General features: G+C 32.3%; 1 protein-coding gene across 4 annotated transcripts in view; it reads left to right on the top strand.

Moving 5' to 3' along the window:
- The window catches only part of MSR1 (macrophage scavenger receptor 1), a 72,867-nt gene that overhangs the window by 6,128 nt on the left and 42,943 nt on the right, over positions 1 to 23,796 (top strand). For all 4 annotated transcript variants that reach the window (XM_033105130.1, XM_033105132.1, XM_033105133.1 and 1 more), the window contains exons 2-6: positions 3,385 to 3,491; positions 5,785 to 5,898; positions 11,654 to 12,063; positions 16,526 to 16,712; positions 23,288 to 23,368. In XM_033105130.1, the coding sequence (XP_032961021.1) occupies positions 3,389 to 3,491; positions 5,785 to 5,898; positions 11,654 to 12,063; positions 16,526 to 16,712; positions 23,288 to 23,368 (895 nt within the window). In that variant the 5' untranslated portion in view covers positions 3,385 to 3,388. The remainder of the gene's footprint in view (positions 1 to 3,384; positions 3,492 to 5,784; positions 5,899 to 11,653; positions 12,064 to 16,525; positions 16,713 to 23,287; positions 23,369 to 23,796) is intronic.

The raw sequence follows: 23,796 nt of genomic DNA, 5'->3' as shown, positions 1-23,796 counted from the left end.
GCTGATCCTAGTTCCCATGTTCTCCATATCTTCATGCCCTTTATCAGATGTTCCATCCCTGGAATATTCTCACCCTAAATTTCTTCTCAGCTTTCAAAACTTTGATATTGTGTCATATTTTCTGTGACAACCTGACTACCCACTTTCTCACCCTGACTACCCACTTTCCCAAAAGAGTTCATCACTGCCTTTTGGACTATGTCTGCGCTTTGTATGTAAATATATCGTACTGTCTGGTAATAACTTATAAACATTTTAGTCTTCTGTATTAGTACATAAAATCTTTGGTGGTTGAGAATAATCTATACACATTGATCTTGGCAATTTATTGACTTGCAAAATGCTTGATAAAATGGCACGTAACATAAATTTCTTGGATTGGTCAAATGAAGGGATAGGTTTTCCTTTTTTAAAGTCATTGATTGAAAAAATTTGAATACTTACCATCTATTTCCTTTTTTTTCATGATGATGTGACATTTCTAGCATTCTAGAACTACATTAAAACAAAACAAAAACAACAACAACAACAAAAAAACACAAGTGGAATTCTTTCTTTCTCCCAAGAAAATTCCTTTAAACAAAAGAGGCCATGTGGGTTCTAAATTGTAAATTTATTTGAAAGGACATGTGAAGCTTTTGAGCAAGTATATGGATGAAAATAACATTCATTTTGATTTATTGAGGCTGAGATTAGATCACTGGATTATCATTCTGGATTTGCCACTCTTTTTTCTCTTTAAAATAAGATGTGTAAGTTTTCTGTAAGAAGCATTCATGTAAGTTTTAACAAAGTTCTGTTACATATATGCATGTATATACATGTATAAACTTTTATATGTATATAAAATTATATATAGAGAGATATAAAGTTTTTTTAAAGGGCTAAACACATAGGGAGTGATTTGAGAGATATCCCAAAAAACAATTTGAGGAATTATTATTGTTGCTGAAGCTCATCAAAAAAATATATATATATTATTTTTTCTTGAAAACAAATCTTCACTAAATACATGTTAACAGATTGTTCAAGGCAAATCTTGCAGAGAAAGAGCGTTCCTGACTTTACATCCACATTCGGGATGCATGTTGAAGACGGGTTCCCAAAGAGGGTTGGGTGTTTGGAAATGTGTGGGGATGACATTTTTTGGATTTTTTTTGTCAGAGGGAAGTAATAATATAATGATTAGGAGACATTATTAACATTTAGTGAGCGGCAACCAGGAGTGATACACATCCTATACAACTAAGGCAGTCCTTAACAAAAAAAGATTTGTCCCAATCAAAATGTTGGTAATGTTCCCTTGAGAACTACCACAGGATATGGCCATAGCTTCAGTAGTTGCTGCTGGACCTGACAAAATGAAAATGTGTGCTGATTAGGAACAGGCTAGAGTGAGTGGCAGTATCTCAACAGTGTAACAGAGTCACTTAGCCCTAAGATTTGGTTCATGTTCAAGGAAGCTATAAAAAGACTAAGAGTAGAACAGGAAAAATAGTACCTGAATTAAGTACAAAATGTTTACCAAGAAGGTCTCTATCAGAAAAAATACATCTTTTTGGTCTCCCCTCTCCATATATCTATCATGTTTAAAAAACAAAAACAAAACTAATATATGAGACTAATACCTTTCAAAAAGAGATGTTTCCTTTCTTTTTAAATGAAAATGGAGTAATAATAACTCAAATATTAGGACTAAAGCCATAGTCAAACACATTGAGGATGGGTCAGTAAGCAGCCTGAAAAGAATTTCTAGTTACATAGCAGGTGTATCTAAATGCATACTTTGTGAGCCCATACTTTATAAGCTGACTTCAAAATTAAAAAAAGCTTTACCATATAATCCCCATTGCTTTGAACAATAGTTTTAAAAATTACTTTAGCTCAGCTTTATTGTTCTCTCAGTTTTTAAAATTATTTGTTTGTACATTTGTTTTGCTTGGCAAGTAAAACTATCATTCAATTCAAATAATAGTGTGAATTAGAAAAGAGAAAATGTTAGGAGAGACGAGATCTGAATTATCCAATTTGGTTTCCTATAATGGTCAATTTTCCCAGGTAATTATTTATTTCTTTTACTTTGCTTCTGCCTAATAAAAGAGGACATAAGTCCTATAGCTTCCTCCTACACTCCCTTCCTCCACAGCAGCCAATCATGTAAGAACACACTCCTGGGTAAGATCAACAGGATTTATGGAAACTAAGATCAATTCATAGGATGATGCATGAACAAAGATTGTCATTGCAAACTCAAAATAAAGAATCTCCTCGGTAACATTTAAAAAATTATATTGACAGAAGTTGAGTCACATCCTTCCTTGTCAATACTTCTCCCCAAAGCAGGATGAATGTTTGCATGTGAATGGTTGTCCTTCATTTCCTGGACGAGATATGAATTTGGTGTCCTGGAGCTGCCAGTGCACTCAATTAAACTTTGGCTGTGCTAAATCCATAACTCAGCATTAAAGAAAATAATAAATGATCAGAAGGTGTTGGCTTCATTCTAAATTTATCAATCAAATGAACCAAACTCTTTCCAAGAAAAGTCGTATCATTTCTTTTCACGGAAAATGTTCTTAAAACTTGGTCCTCAGACTGGAAGAAGCAACATCACTAGAGAACCTGTTGGAACTGCAAATTCTTGACCTCCACCCCCACCCTAAACATCAGAAACTCTGGGGGTGAGGTCCATCACTCTGATTTTAATCAAGGCTCAAATGATTCTGATATATCTTAAAGAGACATAGGCATAGATTGTATCATAGAATATGGATTGTGCATAAAAAGATACAAGGACATATTTGTGATGCTGCCAATGTATAATGAGCAGCCCTGGCAGGGGTGGGTAGGGTGATACAAGGAAGACAAGAAAAGAAACTGTTTGTTGTGATTTCTAATCTCGTGACTAGATTTTATGTTTCCGAAGTGATAAACAGAAGCCTTGGCAAAAGAAAAACTGACTCATGAAGCTCTGATAAAAGATCACAGGAAATATTTGCTTCACATTTTGCACAAATATTGGTTCTAAGGGAAATTATTATTTTTTTATTTTTAGCTAAATAGTTGTTTTTCGTCACTTGGGAAATATGTATGTTTTTAGCTAAGAAATAAAAGCTACCTCTCACTCTCAGAAAACACACACCTACAAACATTTGTACATAGACACATGAATAGGTTCTATGTAAGTCTGTCTTTTACTGTTCAAATTAAAATTTATGAGTAGGTATAATATATTGATATATAAGGCAGATATGTAAATATAGCTAATTAATTATAAGTGTTTCCTTGTTAAAATTGAATTTTAACCCTAAAATTCAGTTTGAATATGATGCCAAAATGTCCTACCCATTATATGTGTAATGTATTTTTCTATGTATTTGATAGAAGTATGGAACGGTGGGATACCTTTCCTGATCAAGAGGACGACGCTGATAACTTTTCAGAATCTGTGAAGTTTGATGCTCGCTCAATGACAGCTTTGCTACCTCTTAGTAAGTAGAAAGGTGGGGTTCACGGGGAGGTTGTTCTTAGCATTATTGACACTATGTAAAATTATAGCCTTGGGACTTAAATGTGTATGAATGTTAAAATAATACTTATTGGATAAATAGGTCTTTCCCTCTCTTGAGAGAGAATACAAAATAAGTTTAAATTAAAGTAAGGCAGCATTACAATAGATTAAATTAATCCACAGTACTGATTGAGTTCTCTGATTTCCCAGCCACTGGAATAGGACCTGGAGATGACAGATCCTAGCATCCTGAACTAATATTTAAAAATCATGGGTGGAAGGTGCTTATATTAGTTTCCTAGGGCAGCTGTAACAAATTACCCAAACTGGTGGCTTAAAACAAGTGACGTGGATTCTCTCACAGTTCTGAAGGCCGGAAGTCTGAAGTCAAAGTGTCAGCAAGACCCTGCTCCCCTTGAAGGCTCTAGAGAAGAATCCTTTCTTGCCTCTTTCTAGTTTCTAGTAGCTCCTGATAATCCTTAAGACTGCTCCTTGGCTTGTAACTGCACCACTGCGATCTCTGCCTCCATCTTCACACGGTCTTCTTCCCTGCTGTCTCCATGTCCTCTTCTCATAAGGATATTAATCATTTGATTAGGGGCCACCCTGATCCAGTATGACCTCACCCTAACTTGATTATACCTGCAAAGATCCTATTTTCAAATACAGACACATTCACAGATATCCGGTGTTAAGGTTTCAAAAATGTCTTTTTGAGAAACACAATTCAGTACATAACAGTGCTGAAACAGACATTTGTACAGGTTACCACAAGACCTCAAAAGAAGTAGTATTTGACTATATCTGGACAGGTTTATTTAAGGTATCAGGACAGAGGTGCCTTAGTTCTGCTAAACCTTAAATATATTTCGCCAGGGGTGTAGGGTTAGTGAGAGAAGAGCCATAGACATATTTCAGTCAGAGGAAGCAACAAATGCAAAGTTACAGGATCTTATATCAATTCTTACATAGACAAACCTGAAATACAGAGCACAACCCCAAGGCTTGACGGATCCTGTGTGCTGTGCTAAGGATGAATGGGAGGATGTAATACCAATGAGACAGAAGGGGAAAAGATAACGGTAAAAGTTTTTAAAGGTAGAGATGTTGAGAGATTGAGGAAGGAGGACATAGGAATTAGGAACACAAAGAAAGGCAAACAAAACAAAACAAAAACTTTGAGAGCTATTTAAAAGGCAGCAGACATTTAACTTATGATTGTAAATTAGAGATAAGGGAGGAAATGCCTCCTGGGTTTCGAGCTTAGTTAACCTGGCAGATAAAATATCCCATCTTGCTTGTACTGTGGGTTGTTCATTTTCTTTTTCCTTAGATCTTTCCATGTTTTTTCCTTTCCTTTATTTTCTTTTACTTCTTACTTTTCTTTCTCTCTTTCATAACTTCATAGAACATTACTGAATGATGTCTGAACTTTTGTTTTAAATTTAGGAGTTTATAACCTGAAAACATAATTTACTTCTTTTTTACTGAGCGGTAAGAACAATGGCCATAGGAGGGTAAAAAATGTAATAGATATTTTATTTACCTAGTCAGAAATATCTTCCTCTTCTGTTGAGATTCTCTCTCCATAGAGTTATCTTTTCTGCAATTAGCATCTATTACATGAATCACTGTTTATTATAAATGGATAATACTGAAATGTTAATATGTTCTGAAATATCCAGAAGATGGACTTCGTTGATCCATTCCAAAGTTTAGTCAAAATGTGAATAATTTTGCTTATTTCTTTTTTTACATTGTATTCTAATCATAAAAGTTATCCAAATATAAAGTCATTGAGATGAAATTGGAAAAAAATACATAATTATCATCGAAAAGAAATGTTTCTGTTATCTGACTTAAAATCAGGAAAAAAAATCATTAATTTTATAGTTACTTGAGGAATTTTATTTTCACCCAGAATATATTACTATATAAAACAGAAGAATAAAATTTTTATTTGCATATGGTGGCATAAATATTAAAATTTACCAACTAATCCTCCGAAATGAGGTAAGTACAACTTGTAGAGGATAGTCACTTTTTCATGGATGCTTAGTTAATGGTAAGTAAAGCAGATGTCCATAGTGATGCCGGTGTTGGCTTTCCCCGTGATTGTCCATTTGGCTTCCTATTGAATAAACAAATACCTATGTTTTCCCTTTTGATTCCAATAGCCTTGGTAGTAATGACATAATTGAAGAGTACAAAATTTTTAACTAAGTAAGAAGATGAAATTTTCTAACAGTAGTTTGGGTTTTTGTTTTTTTCAGATCCTAAAAATGGCCCCACCCTTCAAGAGAAACTGAAGTCCTTCAAAGCTGCACTGATTGCCCTTTATCTTCTTGTGTTTATAATTCTCATACCAATCATTGGAATCGTGACAGGTACAGCATTCCAGAGTCCCGAAACCCAGGAATTTATCCTGTAAATTAGTTATTACAGAAGGAAAAAGAAACATTCAGTTTTTGTATACGGGAGATTCAATAAGGGAAACTTCACATCACAAAATGCTCCTCAAATTTACTAAGTGAAAAAGATGTATTCTTCAAAGGTATTAAATGAAAAAGAGGGAAAAAAGAAATAAAATACAAAATTAAGATAAAATATAGATATGCGAGGTAAGATGGAAAGAGTAGACCATTTCAAAAATATATTATCCTCTGAAGTCCTATGGATGTCTAGTAGTGGTATTCTTGTTGCCAACGTAAATATATAAACATAGTCATTTACATTAACAATGCCTAAAATATGAAAACAAGTAGCTCTTCTACTCCTAGTATTAAAAGCAGAAAGAAACATTCCTGTAAGCCTTCAAAAGGAGGAGGACTTGTAAAGTAATGGCCTTCACTTAGTAATATCTTTAGTTTATATGGCCACATGTTTAATAAAACCACATTTAAAACATTTCTAAAAATAACCCGATAGCATCTCCTCAAAAAAAACAAAAACAAAAAAAACACCAATTCAAATACTTTATTTGGGCTCAACATGATGTTTTCCAGGTATGTATTTCTTTGGAGAGTCTGACTTGAACTTGGGATTGATTTGAGAGTTTCCACAGGAGAGGCTTGCATGTAACTCAGTCAAATCTATAAATATTATTGCCTGCAGTGACATTTTTGATGGATTTGATTGGTTTGAATTTATATATCTTGTTGCTCTCTTTTTCTCTATGCCTGGCAAAATATCTGGATATATGATCTAACAAGAGGTAGGTTGGGAGTAAGATAAATTTTTATGTGCATACTAATCAGCTTAACAAGCAAATGCTTCTAAATACAAGGTCACACCTCCACTGCTAAGAGGGAACCTAAAGGAATATTCCGAAACAGAGCCAAATTCTGTTAAGAAAGAAATGATAATAAAACAACAACAATAATTGTAACAATAACTATTAATAACATTTTTGAGCATTTACTATATTCAGGCAGTGAGCTATAGATTTTCCATAGATTACCTTATACACCTTTACAATTACCACTGAGCAGACATACTTGTCCTCATTATCCACAAAAGGAAACTAAGACTGTTCAGTAATAACCTTTGACTCCTAACTTCTAATGTCTACTATCTCCCAGTGTAACTGGGTTTTTAAAACAAAATACAGTTGACCAATGAAAAAGAAAACAGAACAGAATTGCCTTTTTTTAGCCAGGAAAGTATTTTCCACAAATAACTATTAAATATTATTTTGGCCATTATAAACAAACAAAAAACAAAATCTAACCACAACTAACAAAGCCAAACAATCAATAACAGCCATCTCAGTAAAAGAACCTGATGTGTCTGTCATGAAACTAACTTCCTGATGAACTGAGATTATCTGTATGTTGTTTATGTTTATGCTTATTTATAGTTTGAAATGCAAAACTGGAAGATGCTTTATTGTTTGGGATTACTAGCTATAAACCAGTTCAAATCTGGGTAAATTTCATAACCTTTATACAAACCATCGCCTGCAGAGCAAATCCAAGGGAGTACAACGTCTTTCTAATAGGCCCATGCAGAATGTGGACTGAAGTCAGAAAAGAATTGAGGGATCTAACTTGAAAATCTCTGGGCTATCAGAAAATACGATCAAGTCAACACATTTGTTCAAGGCTTGACAATGATTGATCTGAAGAGGTTTCGTTTCCTAAAACAACAGATATCTATTAAGACTGACAAGAAGTTAAGAATGTGCAAATCTTACAAGTTCATATTCGCACCCAAATTCACCAGAATTTGGAATAGCTCTTACCCTATCATATTTGAATAATGAATAATTGACAATCCATTTATAACTTTAATTAAGTTGTAGATCAGAATATTTTTCCAAAAAGGAACTAAAAGGCAATACATGATCTCTATTAAATTATAGACAGAAATATAATCCCTAAAATGAGAGTAATCGCTGTTTTGGCAAATATGAATTAATGGGTGAAGTCAAATGCTGCACATAAAAACTCTACTTAAAGTGTCTTATACATTGAAAGATATTTCTTAATTATAAAATCTGCTCTATATAAGACCTTTTTTAAAAAAAGCTACTGGATCACTGTCATAGATAACAACAAAATAATGACTCTGGACAATAAAAAATGATCTAGTATTAATTTGCATAAATTGTTACTGAAATACTGAAGAGTCTTTAGCTCCAAAATAATATAAAATTTTGGTAGGAGAAGATACTAAAAGATAGTAACTACATGAAAGAATAAATGTGATCCATAGAATCAGATATCTAACTCCTTAGGTCTTTGCACAGGCCATAAAAGCTTGTCTCCTTACAAATATTAAATAGAAAAAATATGCCATTATCTCTCAAATGATAATGAACGAAATGAACATTTGGAAATATGAACTCTGGCATTCTTTACCTAGATTTATGATACAGAGTTAAATATTTTTAACAGAAGTAAATTTTTATTCAGAATTTGGGGAAACATGCAATGTGGTGTTTTTAAATCTATAAGTAAAATGTAGCCTTTATTGTCAATTCATGTTGAACTTAATGTCAAATTAAAAAATCCTTGACCTTTTGACATTTTGTCAAATCAGGTCTTCTCTTTTATGCTGTGAAAAAGGGTTGTTTTACCCATATAAAATAGAAATTGTTTCTAGTAAAAGTAAAATTATATGGTTGAGCAATTAGATCAGTATGCCTAGTAAAATAAAGCACAGAGACTATGGAGCTCATCAGAATACCCAACTTCTCCCAATTTTTTATATTACACAATACTAATTTACTTTAGTTATCAATGTTGGGCGTACAGATAGTGACTCCAAAATATGAATAGCAAAAAAGCTGAAAGTTGTCAAATGCTTATTATGTGCCAGGAAGTGATCTAAGCACTTTACATATATTAGTTCATTTAATTATTTAAACACTATTAGTATCCCATTTATACAGAAGTGAAATAGAAACAGACAGATTAGCTTGCCCAAGGTCACAGTTTATAAAGGAAAGAGCAAGAATTGCTAATCCAGGCCATTTTAATCCAGAACCTGGACTCTTAACTGCTAAATAGAAATAGCAATAATCATCATAAAAGGAAAAAAAAATTAAGAATAACTCTGAGATAATTTTATAAGAATTGATAGTTTGGCTTAGATTGTTAAAGTCAAAATGCATTTTCAATTGGTCTTGTATTTCCAGAGTTGCGCAAACAGTGCTTTGTACATAGTAAGTACTTAATAAATAATAGAATCAATGAATGCACAAATAAAGTTGTTAATCCAAAATTTGCTTCTCACAATTTAATAAATGTGATGAGATCCAACTAAGAAATATGCTTTTTTGTCCGATTTACTGATAAATTAAGAAGTATAAAATAGTACACAGTGAATATGGCCTCTGTTGTGGATCATATCAAAACACAGTCACACATATTTTGTTAATTTAAATAAGCCAGTTTTAAAGAGATTATAACCAGGAAAATATAATTTATTTTCAAATTGGCATTTAATTGCATATATCATTTAATACTAATTCTTTATATAATAATGTCTATAATAATAGCCATCATCAACAGTTTCTTTAAGCAAAGGTGATTTAGTGGTTACCAGAGGGTAAGGGGGGTGGGGGGTGAGAGATGAGCGTAAGGGGGATCAAATATATGGTGATGGAAGGAGAACTGACTCTGGGTGGTGAACACACAATGGGATTTATAGATGATGTGATACAGAATTGTACACCTGAAATCTATGTAATTTTACTAACAATTGTCACCCCAATAAATTAAAAAAAAAAAAGTCTTTGCTTTAAAAATAAATAAATAAATAAAATAGTTTTCCCTGTAACAATATCTCTCATGGATAAGGCACTTAAATTTGAATGGAGTTTGTGCCATCTGTGAGCTATGGGATTTACATGCCTTATCTCATTCATCCTCAGTACCACCCCTAAGGTAGTTACTACTTTTACATATTTGAGAAAACCTAAGCAAGGAGAAGATAAATAACTTGCCCAGGGACCCAGCTAATAGTGAGGAGTAGAGCTAGTTTCCAGAATCAGGCAGCTTGATCCTGTGTAGAAAACAATGTCTCATTTATGTAACAGGTACCTTGACCTAAGAGTGGAAACTAAATGTTTTTCATGTTTTATGTCATTTAATTCTCAAAAACCTATAAAGCTGGTACTATTGCCATATCACTTTTACTCAGAAAACTGACCGGTCAGGTTTAGCTGATTACATAGATATATTTTTAATGATATGAAGTTATTTTTATTGCTTAATAGTGATCAAATGTGGAAAATCTTATACATTCAAACTAATATGAATAAGACTGATATATATGTAGCTAAAAGGTACAAATAATAGAGATAAATATATAGAGAAACATGGAACGACAACAAAATTTTAACCATCATTGGTTAGTGATAAAGTAGTGTTTAATATTTTCTTCATTGTGTATAATTTTGTATTATTTTTATCTGCAAAGTTAATTTTAACACTTTTCATTTTTTAAAAATTGCTCTAGATGCTTTCAGAAGGATAATTAGTTTGTTTAGAGGACCTATGTTTATTTGTACATATATATCAGCTGTTCTGTATATCTCCCAAAATACCATTTAACAGAATTTTTTTCTTTAGTACATAATTGCTCACAAGGTTGTTTATCAATACATTGAATATATTAGTGAAAACAGAAGCAATCTCTGTGTAGGGGTATTGTTAAATAAATCTGGTAGATTCATACATAGAATACATGTAGTTATTAAAATTAGTTTTGTAAAACAATACTAAATAATATACAAAAGTCTTTATGATATAGTATTAATTAAAAAATAGTTTCCAGATAGTATATAAAATATAATCTTGCTTTTGTAATAATAATAGGGCATTGAAAACAGAGTCAGATTATATATATATATATATATATATATATATATATATATATATATATATATATATTCCAAAATGTTAGTCTTTAACTCATAACTCAGGATGAAGAGATTAATGGTAAATTATTTTTCCTTATTATCTGCATTTTCTGAATTTTCTGCTATGAATACATATTTTATACTAGGCAAAGAGGAATCTTATAAAAACAATATTTTTAAGGTAAAAATTATTTGCCCAACTTTTTGCTCCAACAACTATAAATTAGGCCTGTGCAAACTGCAAATGACAGTTCTCTGCCCGCTTAGTATAGGATGAGGAAGATGAACCAACAGTGCATTCATACTGTGGGTAACACTAATACTTCCACTTTTACTACATATTTTTTGTCATTGTCATCATTTATCTTGATAATAGCTAACATATTCAACATGCTAACTTCAGACACTGTGTTAAGCGTTCTTTTTATCCTAACAGTAGACCGGAGCAATAGAATACAACGCACTTTATAATCTGTAGAATTTCTCTTAGTGGGAAAACAAAATGCAATGGCCCAGAAGGTTTATATAGACAGCAAATCAGAAAGAATGACTTGATTCTGGAATAGATTCTAATGTAAAGTGGGAAGAGGAGATGTGACCTTTTCAGCAATATGCCTACTGTGGTTCATATATTGTATATTTAGAATAAATACCTGATATAGAATAGCATTCCAAATATTAAAGTGGAATGAAATGGAATGATCCAGAAGGGAATGGTATATGCATTTAAGGTGACAGGCTGTGACTCTGCTTGTTTTTACTTAAATGTGCAGCTCAATTCCTAACGTGGGACATGAAGAATTGCACCGTTGGTTCAATTTATGCCAATGGCATATCTCAAAGTCTCATCAGAAAAGAAAATGGCAGCGAAGATGAAATGAAATTTCAAGTTGTTACAGAAAACCTGAGGAACATGGAGAAGAGAATCCAGTATATTTCAGATACACAAGCCGATCTCATAGATTCAGAGCATTTCCAGAATTTCAGTGTAATGACTGATCAGAGATTTAACGATGTGCTTCTCCAGCTGAGCACCTTGGTTTCATCATTCCAGGAACATGGAAATACAACAGATGAAATCTCCAAATCATTAGTAACTCTGAATACCACATTGCTTGCTTTGCAGCTCAACATTGCAACACTGAATGACAAAGTCCAAGACAATGCATTAAAACAACAAGAGGTAAGAGTTTTTCTAATGGATCAAATGCTGGCATTGAATTCATTTAGATCCTATATCCTCAGATCATCAGGGGAAAAACCAAACAAACAGGAAGCATTGCAAACCCTGTTGGAATATCATCCTACCTACCCTGATTCCTCTGGTAATCTTACCAGAAGGTTTGAAATGGATTTACACAGTGCATTCTCCATATTCCCAGTAAGAGGGGAATGTTTTTTTTTCCCATTTGATATAGTGTCTGTTAAGGTATTTTAAGTTTGTAAATCCTGGTAGAGGAGCTCTTGAGACTGTCTAAACCAATACCGATTTTTAGATTATCTTAGCAGATATTGAGAGGTGATCATTCTGTATTTGTAAATTTTACAACAGACCCAAAACTTTTTTTTATCATTAAAGGAATGGAAAGTTTGCATGAAAAAATAATCTACAAAATCTAAATTTTAAAAGTTTATTTTATCATTCCTGAGAAATACACGTAAGTTTTTATGTGTAAATGTAATTTAAAAATTAAATTTTGAATAATGCGTAGAATGTCCTATTTTCATCATAGGATCAAATATACAAGATAACAGAGCAAAACATATTCGAGATCAATTGTCAGCAAAAGTTTCTTTTTAAAGGTTCAGATAAATATTGTAGGCTTTGGGGGACCCTGTGGTCTGTGTCACAACTACTCAACTCTGCCATGTGTAGTGCAAAAGCAGACATAGGCAATATGTAGACAAATGAGTGTAGCTGTGAATCAATAAATCTCTATTTACAAAAACAGACTTTGGCTCATGGATCAAAATTTTCTTACTTCTGCTCTGTACTATTCTGTTGCCAACCCTCGGATTACTTTGTATGGATGAGAAAGAAATTAAGAAGGAAGTCACTTATTTCAAAATCGTATTTGTTTGGTTGAGTAATTATAATTCATTTCCATAAAAAATAAACATGACTAAAACTTCACTATTCATGTGAACAAATAATGTTCATATTATTAAATACCTAACATCTAGGATATTAATTAATGTAAAGTCTAAAAAATTTCCATCATTAGCTAAATACCACTAGCATCTTTGTCATAGATTTCACTTGAATAGACCCATTCTTAATTAATGAGGTTGTTTTCTGCATAGATACACTATCACACAATAGTGATTTTTTTTAAATGGATGCCACTTATAGAAAGCAAAGAGAATCTTCTAAAGTTATAACATCAGATGGAAATTAACTAAATTATTGACTAGATAATAGACTAAACAGGTTAACAAAGAATACTCTACATATTTATTATTTGTAAGATGCAGTCCCTCAAAGCTTTAGAATTTTACATGGTCTTTGTGTTAAGGTATCAGAAGATGAGGACATTGCTATTTAGATGTGGGGACTCCGTTGAACCTCATTTCAACACCAACCTTGATATTCTGTTTCTATTCCATGTAAAATTTTTCAAAACCTAACTGTTAGTGTTTCCCACATGGTTAATAAGTGTCTAAGCATATCAAATGCTATGGGAATATCAAGGACTCAGGCTATGGAGGACTTAGAGATAATGCATGCGCACACACACAGACACACACACACACGCACACACACCAAAACAAAACAAAACTGTTCATAGGAACTGAGGAATGTGGGAAACACAGGAAAATAAAATGTTAATTATAAGAGTAGAAACTGATTAAGTTGGTGGGAAAGAGGGAGACAAATATTACTTTATGTACAAACAGAATCAGTGGAGCAGTGAGACGGGGTGAGAGGAGAGAAGATGCATAAGATGGGCGAACAAGGATATATTAGATATTAGTAATACCCCAAATCCAGGAGAGACTATCAAATATCTGTGAATCCACATAAATTAGGGTTTGAAACCAAATTGGAAACATGATAATTAATGGAAATAATTAAAATATGGTGATCAGTGAACTGTTTGAGTTTGGATAGATTGCACTTGTGTTTTGAGGGAGGGGCAACATTAGAAATGGAGGTACAAGGGAATGGAGAAACTTCCAATGCTGATTTTTTAAAAAGCAATGTGGCTTTTAGAGATTTAGAAACTAGATGAGTGCTAGTGTATGTATGTATATTATGTGTGTGCGTGTGTGTGTAAACATGGGCTCACTACAAACGACATTTGAAAGCTCATCCCCATTGCTTAAAGAATTTTATCCATCATCGAATCCTTAGCTAAATATAGGAATTTGTAAATTAAATGAATGTGTGAGTCAGTAAATGATGTTTGAGGAAAAGGCTTATAAGTAATATTAGTTTAATATTTATCAAAAACAGACAAAACATTAATTTAAAAATTTTTCACAAAATAAAAGAGAGATAAAAAATAAATAAAAGAGAGACGTGGAAATGTGTTATCTTCATTTTACATAGAAAAGACTGTAAGACTACAAAATTAAATGCCTGGTTCCAGGAGGGCTACTGGTGGTAGAATGTGGAAATTGTGTGTGTATGCTGTATGGATTTCGGGGGGAAAAAAATCAGATGTACTTTTTCTTCTCCCAATAAAAGTTCTCTCAAGTGAAATATGGCTAATATGAGCACCATATGCAGTTTTCAAAGAGGGGAATAAAAAGGCAGCCTCAGTTTTAGGTAAGAAAAACATGGGTGATTCCTGGGTTTTGAAGTAGCAAAATCACCTGCTAGTCCCCTGACCTCTGTTCTGTGGATATCTGGAACTATCCGACATACCTGCAACAATTTGTAGCCACCTAAGTTAAGTTTCAGCAAATTTGTTATGTTGAGATGCTCTGCAAATATCTATGCTCACTATTTACCTTTATACCATATTGTATGGAAAATGTCAAATAGGAGAAGAAGTGATAGAGGGTAGAGATATTCTAATTTAGAACGAGATTTGTGGTGAGGGAAGGCAAAGTAAGAGCAGTGAAAATGATAAGCCTCTCTTCTTGAGTATAGAGCCACTAAAGAGGCAAATCTGGATACATGTTTATATGTTTTCAAAGATTTTATACCCTGACTGTCTTGACTCATCTCAACTTGTCCTTGGTCAAGGAAAGTGTAGTTTTCTCTTCATACCTGGATTGGGTGCATAAAGTAGGCACTAGTGAACAATACACCACTGGTTTATTTCTATGTGCAAATGGGAAATGAGAATCTATCACCAGTTAAACATAGAAGTACTTAGAAAAGTATTAAGCATACCGTGAAGACAGAACATGTGATTAAAGTAGAACAGAGAAACAGAAAACATTACCAGAATAGAGGAAAAGGTTTGGTATATCAGAAAAAGAAAAGCCTACACCCAAAGGAAAACCAGGCAAAAGACTTGAAAGGAAAAGTAATAAAGAAAAATACCAAAAACTTTACGATTGGATACTTAACCTTATCATAATTATAAAAGCAAATTAAACAACAAGAATTTCTTACGTGTCTACTCTTACCCTGCAAACTTAAATATATTGATGGTACCTAGTATTTGGGTGCATAAAGTAGGCACTAATGTACAATTAGTAAGATTTGAAAAGTGGTAGCCTATATTTGGAGGGCAGTATGGCAGTATTGAACAAAAATTTGAATATTTGGTCCCTTTGATCAGATTCACTTGTAGAAGCTGTCCTATAGAAGTACTTATATAAATACGTAAACGTATATAAAATGGTGTTCATTTCAGCATTATTTAAAGTTGTAAAATATGTACAGCTCAAAACTCTATCAATATAAATCAAATAAGTTATGAAAATACAAATAATCCCACTAAATTATTAAAAATAAGGCAATCTCTACATATTTAATAAGTAAATATATTCTTAATATTGAGTAAAAAATAAAAGCATATTCCAGATCAAACAAGTATGATCTCTTTTGTTCCCAATCCCTCTCTATATATGCATGCATGTATATAAATGCACACAAAATATATATGTATTTAAAAACATAAAGTAATAATGAAACCTCAAATACAGAGTCAATAAAAATTGAAAGTAAAATATTGTTAATATGCTAGTTGAGATTTCATTGAATATGAAAAGCTGTCCTGAATCTTTGTTACCACTGGGAAATATGGCATTAAATTTTGTTATTACTATAAAACAATTTAATATACAGATCTATCAAATTCATACAATTGGAATATTATGGTTCTACTCTAAGAACAGTATAAGAAATTTTACTTCAGATAAATTTAAAACCATACCCCAAGTTGTTTTTTATTTTTTATTAGCATTTTGATATCTATACATTTGGAAATAGAAGCGTATATTAAATATATGAAAGTAATTGGGGCAGAGCATGTGAAAATTGAGCCATTCTGTCAAAAGAGGAAATGCTTCAAAACCAAAGAATTACTGTACTTTGAAACAGTTCTCTAATTTCAATATTCTTATTTCATAATATTTATGTAATAGTATGTTTTTTTAAACCCGGTTTCCAAGGTTTCTTAAACTTACATTTTTGATTATTATGTGTATAACAAAAATTGTGGATGCTTGCTTATGTTTCACAGGAGATGAGTAAGTTAGAGGAGCGTGTGTACAATGCATCAGCAGAAATTATGTCTACGAAAGAAAAACAAGTGCATTTGGAACAGGAAATAAAAGGAGAAGTGAAATTATTGAATAACATCACTAATGATCTCAGACTGAAAGATTGGGAACATTCTCAGACATTGAAAAATATCACTTTAATTCAAGGTAAAATATCTTTTCATTCCTCTGGAAAATGGTATATTAAAATGTACTGATGTAAGCAGAGATTTAATATTTAAAAATCCTATGGTTTAAAATAGTTTTTGAGCTTACTTTTACTACAAATATCTAGAGGAAGGAATCTTGGGATCATGTCAAGACATGGTAAGATAACAGTATCCTGGTATCTTTTAAATAGGAAGGGATAAAAAAAAAAGAAATCTCTCTTAAGGTCTAATATCGTTCCAAATATCCCATATTACTGAAGACCAGTACAATATTTCTGTAGGAGACAAAATTGTCTACCTGTCCTTTAACCAAGCTTGTTAATTCTCTCTTTTTCACAATTTCCAGATTATTTCATGCTTCTTACTCTATTGTATTATTAATTAGGAAAGTCTTTGAACTCTCCAAAATAACAATGAATTTGCCTATTTCTTTTTCAGTTGTTTGTAAAACAAAGTGAATTGCATCTTACGGATTTTTAAATTAATATATACATCAAATATTTTCATACTAGCTTTTAATTATTTACATTTTACATATTTTCCATATTTACTTTAAACTTTTTGGTATCGTTTATTTTAGGTTTGTCTCTTGTAAAGGACACTTTAATGATGATGATGATGGTGATGATGATGAAATCTGTCTCTTTTCACTGTATTTATTTCTAGCATCTCATTTTATGTTCTGTTTTTGTCCAGTTTTATGTCCCTTTGCTTTCTTTTCTTGTCAGCTTTTGGACTGATTGAGATTTTTCTCACTGAATTTTTCTTTCCACTAAAGGTACACAAAAGATTTTGGAAACTTTATAGTCTATTCCTATTTTGTTGATGGTTGCCCTCGAAATTTATCTTGAAGTCTAAAGTTGATCAGTATCTTCACTTTTATCCTTAAATATAAAAGGTACTTAAAAGGCTTTGTCTGAGATGATCCCCCATCCCTGGTATTCTGTTATTTTTGAGAACAGTTCATTTATATTTTATGAATTTTTTAACCAATACTGTAGTCAATATTATTTTTTTTACGTTATATAGATAATATTTATTTAGACTTGCCCATGAGTTTATCAGTTTTTCCCCTTTGTAAATGCATCTCTTCTGGGATTATCATCCTTCTTCCTGAAGTATATCTTTTGGAGGTTCATGTAGTGAAAGTCTACTCGGGATAAGAGACTTTTTAATTTAATTTTCTTTATTTTGTCTTTAATCTCTAAAGTTGTTTTATGCATACATGTTTCTTAGGTTAACAGTTATTTTGGTTATCACTATCAGTAGTTTCTTCTGGTTTCTGGCTTTCCTTGTGTTTTTAAAATGAATGCTACCAAACTGCTTATCATTCTCTTTGTCATTAATACCTGCAATTTCACAAATCTGTGTTAGTATATTGACAATTTATCCATTTGGCGTTTGGTTTACTTTCTAAATCCAATTATATTTGTGGATCTATCATAAATTTGGGAATGCTTCAATCTCTTTTGAATATTGCTTCTTCATAATTCTCTTTATTCTTTCTTCTATAACTTATTCAATTCATGTTAGGTCATCTCATTCTAGCTTCCATGTCTCTTAAGCTCTGTTTTATATTTTGATATTTTCACCTTATTAGTATTAAGAGAAACAGAAATCCATGAGATTTCATTTTATATAACACTAGTTTAGGATAATTAAGAAATCTAATATCCAATTGTTTACAAAAAAAATTAAAATCAAGTGTCAAAAGACTATCTATAGCACATTTTTATTTCTGATGCTCACATTTTAGTAAAAGTAAATAATGTATATTTACAGATACATACTTATGTAGTAAAAATGGTTGGTTTTAAAATGCAGGAAAATAAGAAGCATAAAATTCAGATTAACATTTATCTCTGAAAAGGAAGTAGATGAATGAAATTGGGGAACACCTAGGTATATACCTATTTCTTGGGTTGCAATATTTCAGGGGTATTCTCTTTATTATTATGTTTTATAGTTTACTTATATAGAACACATTGCATGTATTCTTTAATCATTACAGTAAAACAGATGATAAAGAAACATTGAATTAACCAGTTTTCTCTCCAACAGTTAGACAACTCCACTTTGTATTTCAAACAAATATCCAAAACTTTACAAATCCAAAACCAAACCCTTGATTCTTGAGTACCCTACCCCCATTCAATCCATTTTAATAATTATTTATTAAACTATAACCCAACTGAGAAATATTGTATAAATTAATGAGTGTTTTATCATTTGTGGGTTGTAGAATCAGCATCATTACTTTGTGTTCCTTGTATCTATATTAACACTTGCTAAATAATTATGAAGATAAAACAATAAAGCTATTTTAATACAGTTTTCAAGTAATTATAATAATTACTCTAGAGGACTAAATTTTTGAAATGGTGAAGCAGAATTTGGTGGGGAGTGGGGGATAACATGACTTAAAGAAACAAAGTTGGTGAACATTGAGGAAGGAAGATAAGAGAAATAAAATATAATATGGCTCAGTGGTGATAAGAGATAACATATTTATTTGGGAAAATTTTAACATTTTTTCTAGTATCTAAAAGCGCCAAAAAAAGAGATATGTTAATTTTTGTGGTAAAGATAAAGAATAAATGATTGATGGAATTTGAATTTGGAGATTTCTATGCTTAATTATTGGGATTAAGAAATAGATTGTGTTTTTAAGCACTATAAAGGAAGAACTCATCTCAGGAATAATGGAAGAACAGATGCCAAAAATAAAGTCAATTAAGTTTGGAATAGTATAGCCTAGCATGTCAGGAAAGAAGGGTTCTAGGTCTAATTTCACCCAGTTAGTTTTAAGACCTCGAAGAATTCATTCTCTCTGACCCTCTGTAAGTATGTTTTACTAAGCAATCTTTAAGACATCTTCCAGATTGAATATATCTAAGTCAGTGAGCATGGAAACTGGAAGAAAAAGAAAGGAAGAAAAAAAAAGGAGCAGATTTAAGCATAAATACCCTAGAAGATTTGGCAGGTTTTTTTTAATGATCTAAATATGAGGCAAAATTGAGGAAAAAGTGGAAAAAAAATGTGTGTGTGCGTGTGTGTGTGTGTGTGTATATATATATATATATGATCATAATAAATAGGAAATGGAGCATAGCTCTGTAAAATTAAGCAGATATTATTAGTACTATGTTATCTCAAGATTTTAAATAATATAATATGCCTGGGTTTGCTTTTCCAGTAAACTGGATAATTTTGAGCTATGATATTTATGATTGCTAAGTATTCTATATCATTATATTTCTTGGGGCTATGTAGAAATATTTTTTAAAAATCATGGGGAGAGAACTAAATAGTAGATTTTGTGTGTGTGTTTTATAGAGGGAGTTGTTCATGGAAAATTTTTGCTATAGCATTGAATGAATTATTCCTGTAACTTTGCAGTTTGAAGGTATTAAAGTTGAAGGGAAAATAGTATGAATTCATATGGCTTCTTGAACTAGAGCAAATCATACATTTTGGCCAACGTTTATCTAGTTTCCTTTGACATACGTATGTTAGCAATGGAGCTGACAGGTAGCATTAGGTGCATTTATTGATGCACAGAGGTGGTTATTAATGTGCTTATGGAGCAATGTTTTGAGAGGCTAAATCATAACTTGGAGCAAAGAAGGTGACTACAATAGACTCTAAGTGTCCCGAAGTGTTTAAAGTTCTTCCTCCTTTTTTCCATACCATAGCAGAATAGATTGCTACATTTCTTTACAGTTGATGGATATATATATATACATATACATATATATGTATATATATATATGTATATGTATATATATGTATATATACACACACACACTGAAGGAAATCTGAGGGTGGACTAGACAAAATACTTTCAGACCAGATTAAAAAAAAGAAGAAAACTCTAGAATCGTTCAATTGCAAGATGATGAGCATATGAGCTACAGTAGGGATGGAGAGGAAGCAGTTTTGGGAGGTAGTGTGATAACACTATGTTTACAATGTTCTCAAACGTTCTACGCAAGAAGCTAAGAGAAGAGTGGTTTCTGACCTGTATACTTCCATCCCCTGTCAAAATATCTAAAAGACACTAAAAACACATATTGAGATACTTCCCACATTTTGCTTTAGACAGTAGAAGAGATATAACAGTGAATAAAAATAAAATATAATAGCTGAGATTAATGTTAGATGAAGAATAAAATTATAATAAAAATTTAACATCCAACACACCTAGTTAGAACTCTTTAAGGGAAAGCTTTACCTCATTTTCTGACTCTGGGATTCAGATACCTGGTCTCAGTATTTTTTATATAAAAATAGAGGGGGATTTTTAAACTCAGAATTTTATAAACTCACAGATGTATTTGTTATGATTGAACTAATACTCCAACATTAGAGCTGTATATATTTACTATACATGCTTACATGCCAAATAACTGAAAGGCTATTTAGTGATTATGAAAGAGTTGTTTTTTACTTACTAAAGACGTGGTAAAAACTCTTGATCTCAAATGCTAGGAGCCTAGATCTAGTCAGTGTGTCCCTTGTTTCTTGTCTCACACATTCTAGGTTTTTCTGGAATGTCTGTCTTGCTTTAGAGCCCCAATTACTAAATCAAAGTCTTTGCTGGGCCACATTTTAACAAAACACCATTTTTGGCTACTGTGCATTTGCTTCCCCTCAATTTCCTCAGCAAAATTCAGGTTGCAAATTGAGTTCTTCTGTCCTGCTTGCATCCTCCTTCACCACTGTGTAGAGAATGAACTGCTGCTGTGTTCATGGTTGTGGAACTTAAACTCCCTTTGTTGGGAAGAGCTACATTCTGCAGGGAATAAGAGATGCATCCAGATTCCCACTGATATAGAACCGTGGCATTTCTTGTGTAACAGCTAAATATATGTCACCAACATTAAGCTATAGCGAATTTGCTATTTAATTACTTAATGTCTGATAGTCTGTAGTTTGTGTGATGATTATGTAAAAAAAGTATGCAACAAAAATATACACATACACACCCAAAAATAACAGGAAATAAATGTTACTGATTATTCTCTTATGATGATAGAATTATAAATGATATTTTTTCTCATATCTTTTTTGGCTTTTATGTTTCCTATAAGTAGAGCTATTTTTATAATGAAAATGAAATAAAACATTACTGTTTAATATTACATATGAAGAGAAAGGGACAATGTACATTGAGAAGAAAAATGATATCTTACAATTTGAGTAACCAGGACAGAAAGGATTTAAAAACCAGCTTGAATCCTTAAAAAATGGCACAGATTAGGAAAGAAAAAAAAATGGAGAAAAGCAGGGATAAGGACTTTAAAAGAAACAAAGAAAATACGTAGAATATACTTATTCCTGAGACAATCTTTATTTATGTGGCCCCCTCATAGAATTTTCAGGTGTTACATCTCCCCACCTGATTAAAATTTGTAAACAAGTGCTCTCTAACCAGGGATGGTAAATATACTTGTGTATTGTCCTTGGGCTATGTTTGTGGCTGAACCACAGCAATTGAAAAATGCCTCTTTTAAAACATTGCTATTTGATTATTCTATGACGCATCCAGGTTTGTTTCTTTCTTTTACAGCAGTAAAGAAAATTGCTAAGTGTTTTGCTTTAAATGAAGGGAGTAATACTTGGCCTGTGCACTCTGTATAGAAGAGGGAATACTAGCAGAATTACCTTTAAGTTCTAAAGACATGCTCAGTGCCATCATTCTAAAGAAGTGATCACCATATATTTGTTTTTCTGATCACAGGGAATTCAAATGACTAAATTAGTGTTTATCCAACTCAGAACTCAGGGACACCTGACAAATTGTGAGGCCAAGTACTCAAAATTTTCCCTCTAATAAATAGATTTTATAATATCTATAACTATCTGGAGATTCTATTAATATTTTACTTGAAAAAGTATTCCTTTACTCATTATCATCTGCCTGCCTTTACCCATATCTCTCCCACTTATCCAAAATTTTCTTTCTTCTCATTCTACCAATCTTCAAAGTACCCTTCAAATCCCACTCCCTCAATGAAGTATTTTCAACCATTGCTACTCGTGCCTGCTCTGTATCTCACTAACAAATATATGTAGGTCTGCTACTTTCAACGAGATGGTTTTTGGTTGTCTACTATGCATACTTTTCTTTCCCTTGACAGTATCATACGTGCTTATGATTTTTATACATGTATGAGGATTTTTATACATCCTTACACATTTTTCATACAGCGTCTAACTCAATCTAGTGACATCTATCTGGTGTGTACACAATACTAATATGGGTTTGTGCCATCATTGACCCATTATCTCTTCTCTGCCCCCAGGTTCTGGGAACCGAGAAAAGTGCTAGGCACACATATATATTTATACGTAATTAGGTTGTCTGGTTTAGGGCTATCTCATCTTTATCAGCATAGGGTATTTCAAGGTATGCCTCTATTCAGAAATATCAATCTTATTTATTCTACGTTATTTTGTAACAAAAAAAGACTTTGGATTTACTTATATAACGGCCTTAACAACTAACTAATCCATTTTACCCATGCTTTAAAAGTATGATCAGTAATTGTAATTTATTTATTTTTAAAGGTCCTCCTGGACGCCCAGGTGAAAAAGGCGACAGAGGTCTCCCTGGAGCAGATGGTCCACGAGGCATTCCGGGTCCAATAGGTATGGTGGTAGGAAGTACTTAATCATATACTACACGGTTAGGTAATATACACCCAGGTATGTGTGTAGGGGGAAAGAGCTATGTGATTTGTTCCGTGTGTGTGTGTGTGTGTGTGTGTGTGTGTGTGTGTAGGGGATGTTACCTGTTCCAGCAGCCTAATCACTATAATGTGACGAATGACAAGCACTGACTCAGGGTTTCTGAAGGCAGTTAAATGCTTTATCCAGAGCTACCACTTGGGGTTGTTCCTAAATCTGGGGAGTGCCATCTGTATCGGGGATGCAAACAGTATAAGGCAGACCTAGCTTTAGGAGAATATAAAGGAGAACATAAAAATCATCTTCACGCTGAATGTATTTGCAAGCTATCTGGTTTTTAAGATACAAAAATAATATAGTAATATGAGTCAGAGGCAAATTGGATTATA

This window comes from Rhinolophus ferrumequinum, chromosome 4, assembly GCF_004115265.2.
Source record: "Rhinolophus ferrumequinum isolate MPI-CBG mRhiFer1 chromosome 4, mRhiFer1_v1.p, whole genome shotgun sequence".
Classification (NCBI taxonomy): Eukaryota; Metazoa; Chordata; class Mammalia; order Chiroptera; family Rhinolophidae; genus Rhinolophus; species Rhinolophus ferrumequinum.
Note: the sequence above shows the minus strand (reverse complement) of the source record. Positions and strands in the feature narration are given on the sequence as shown.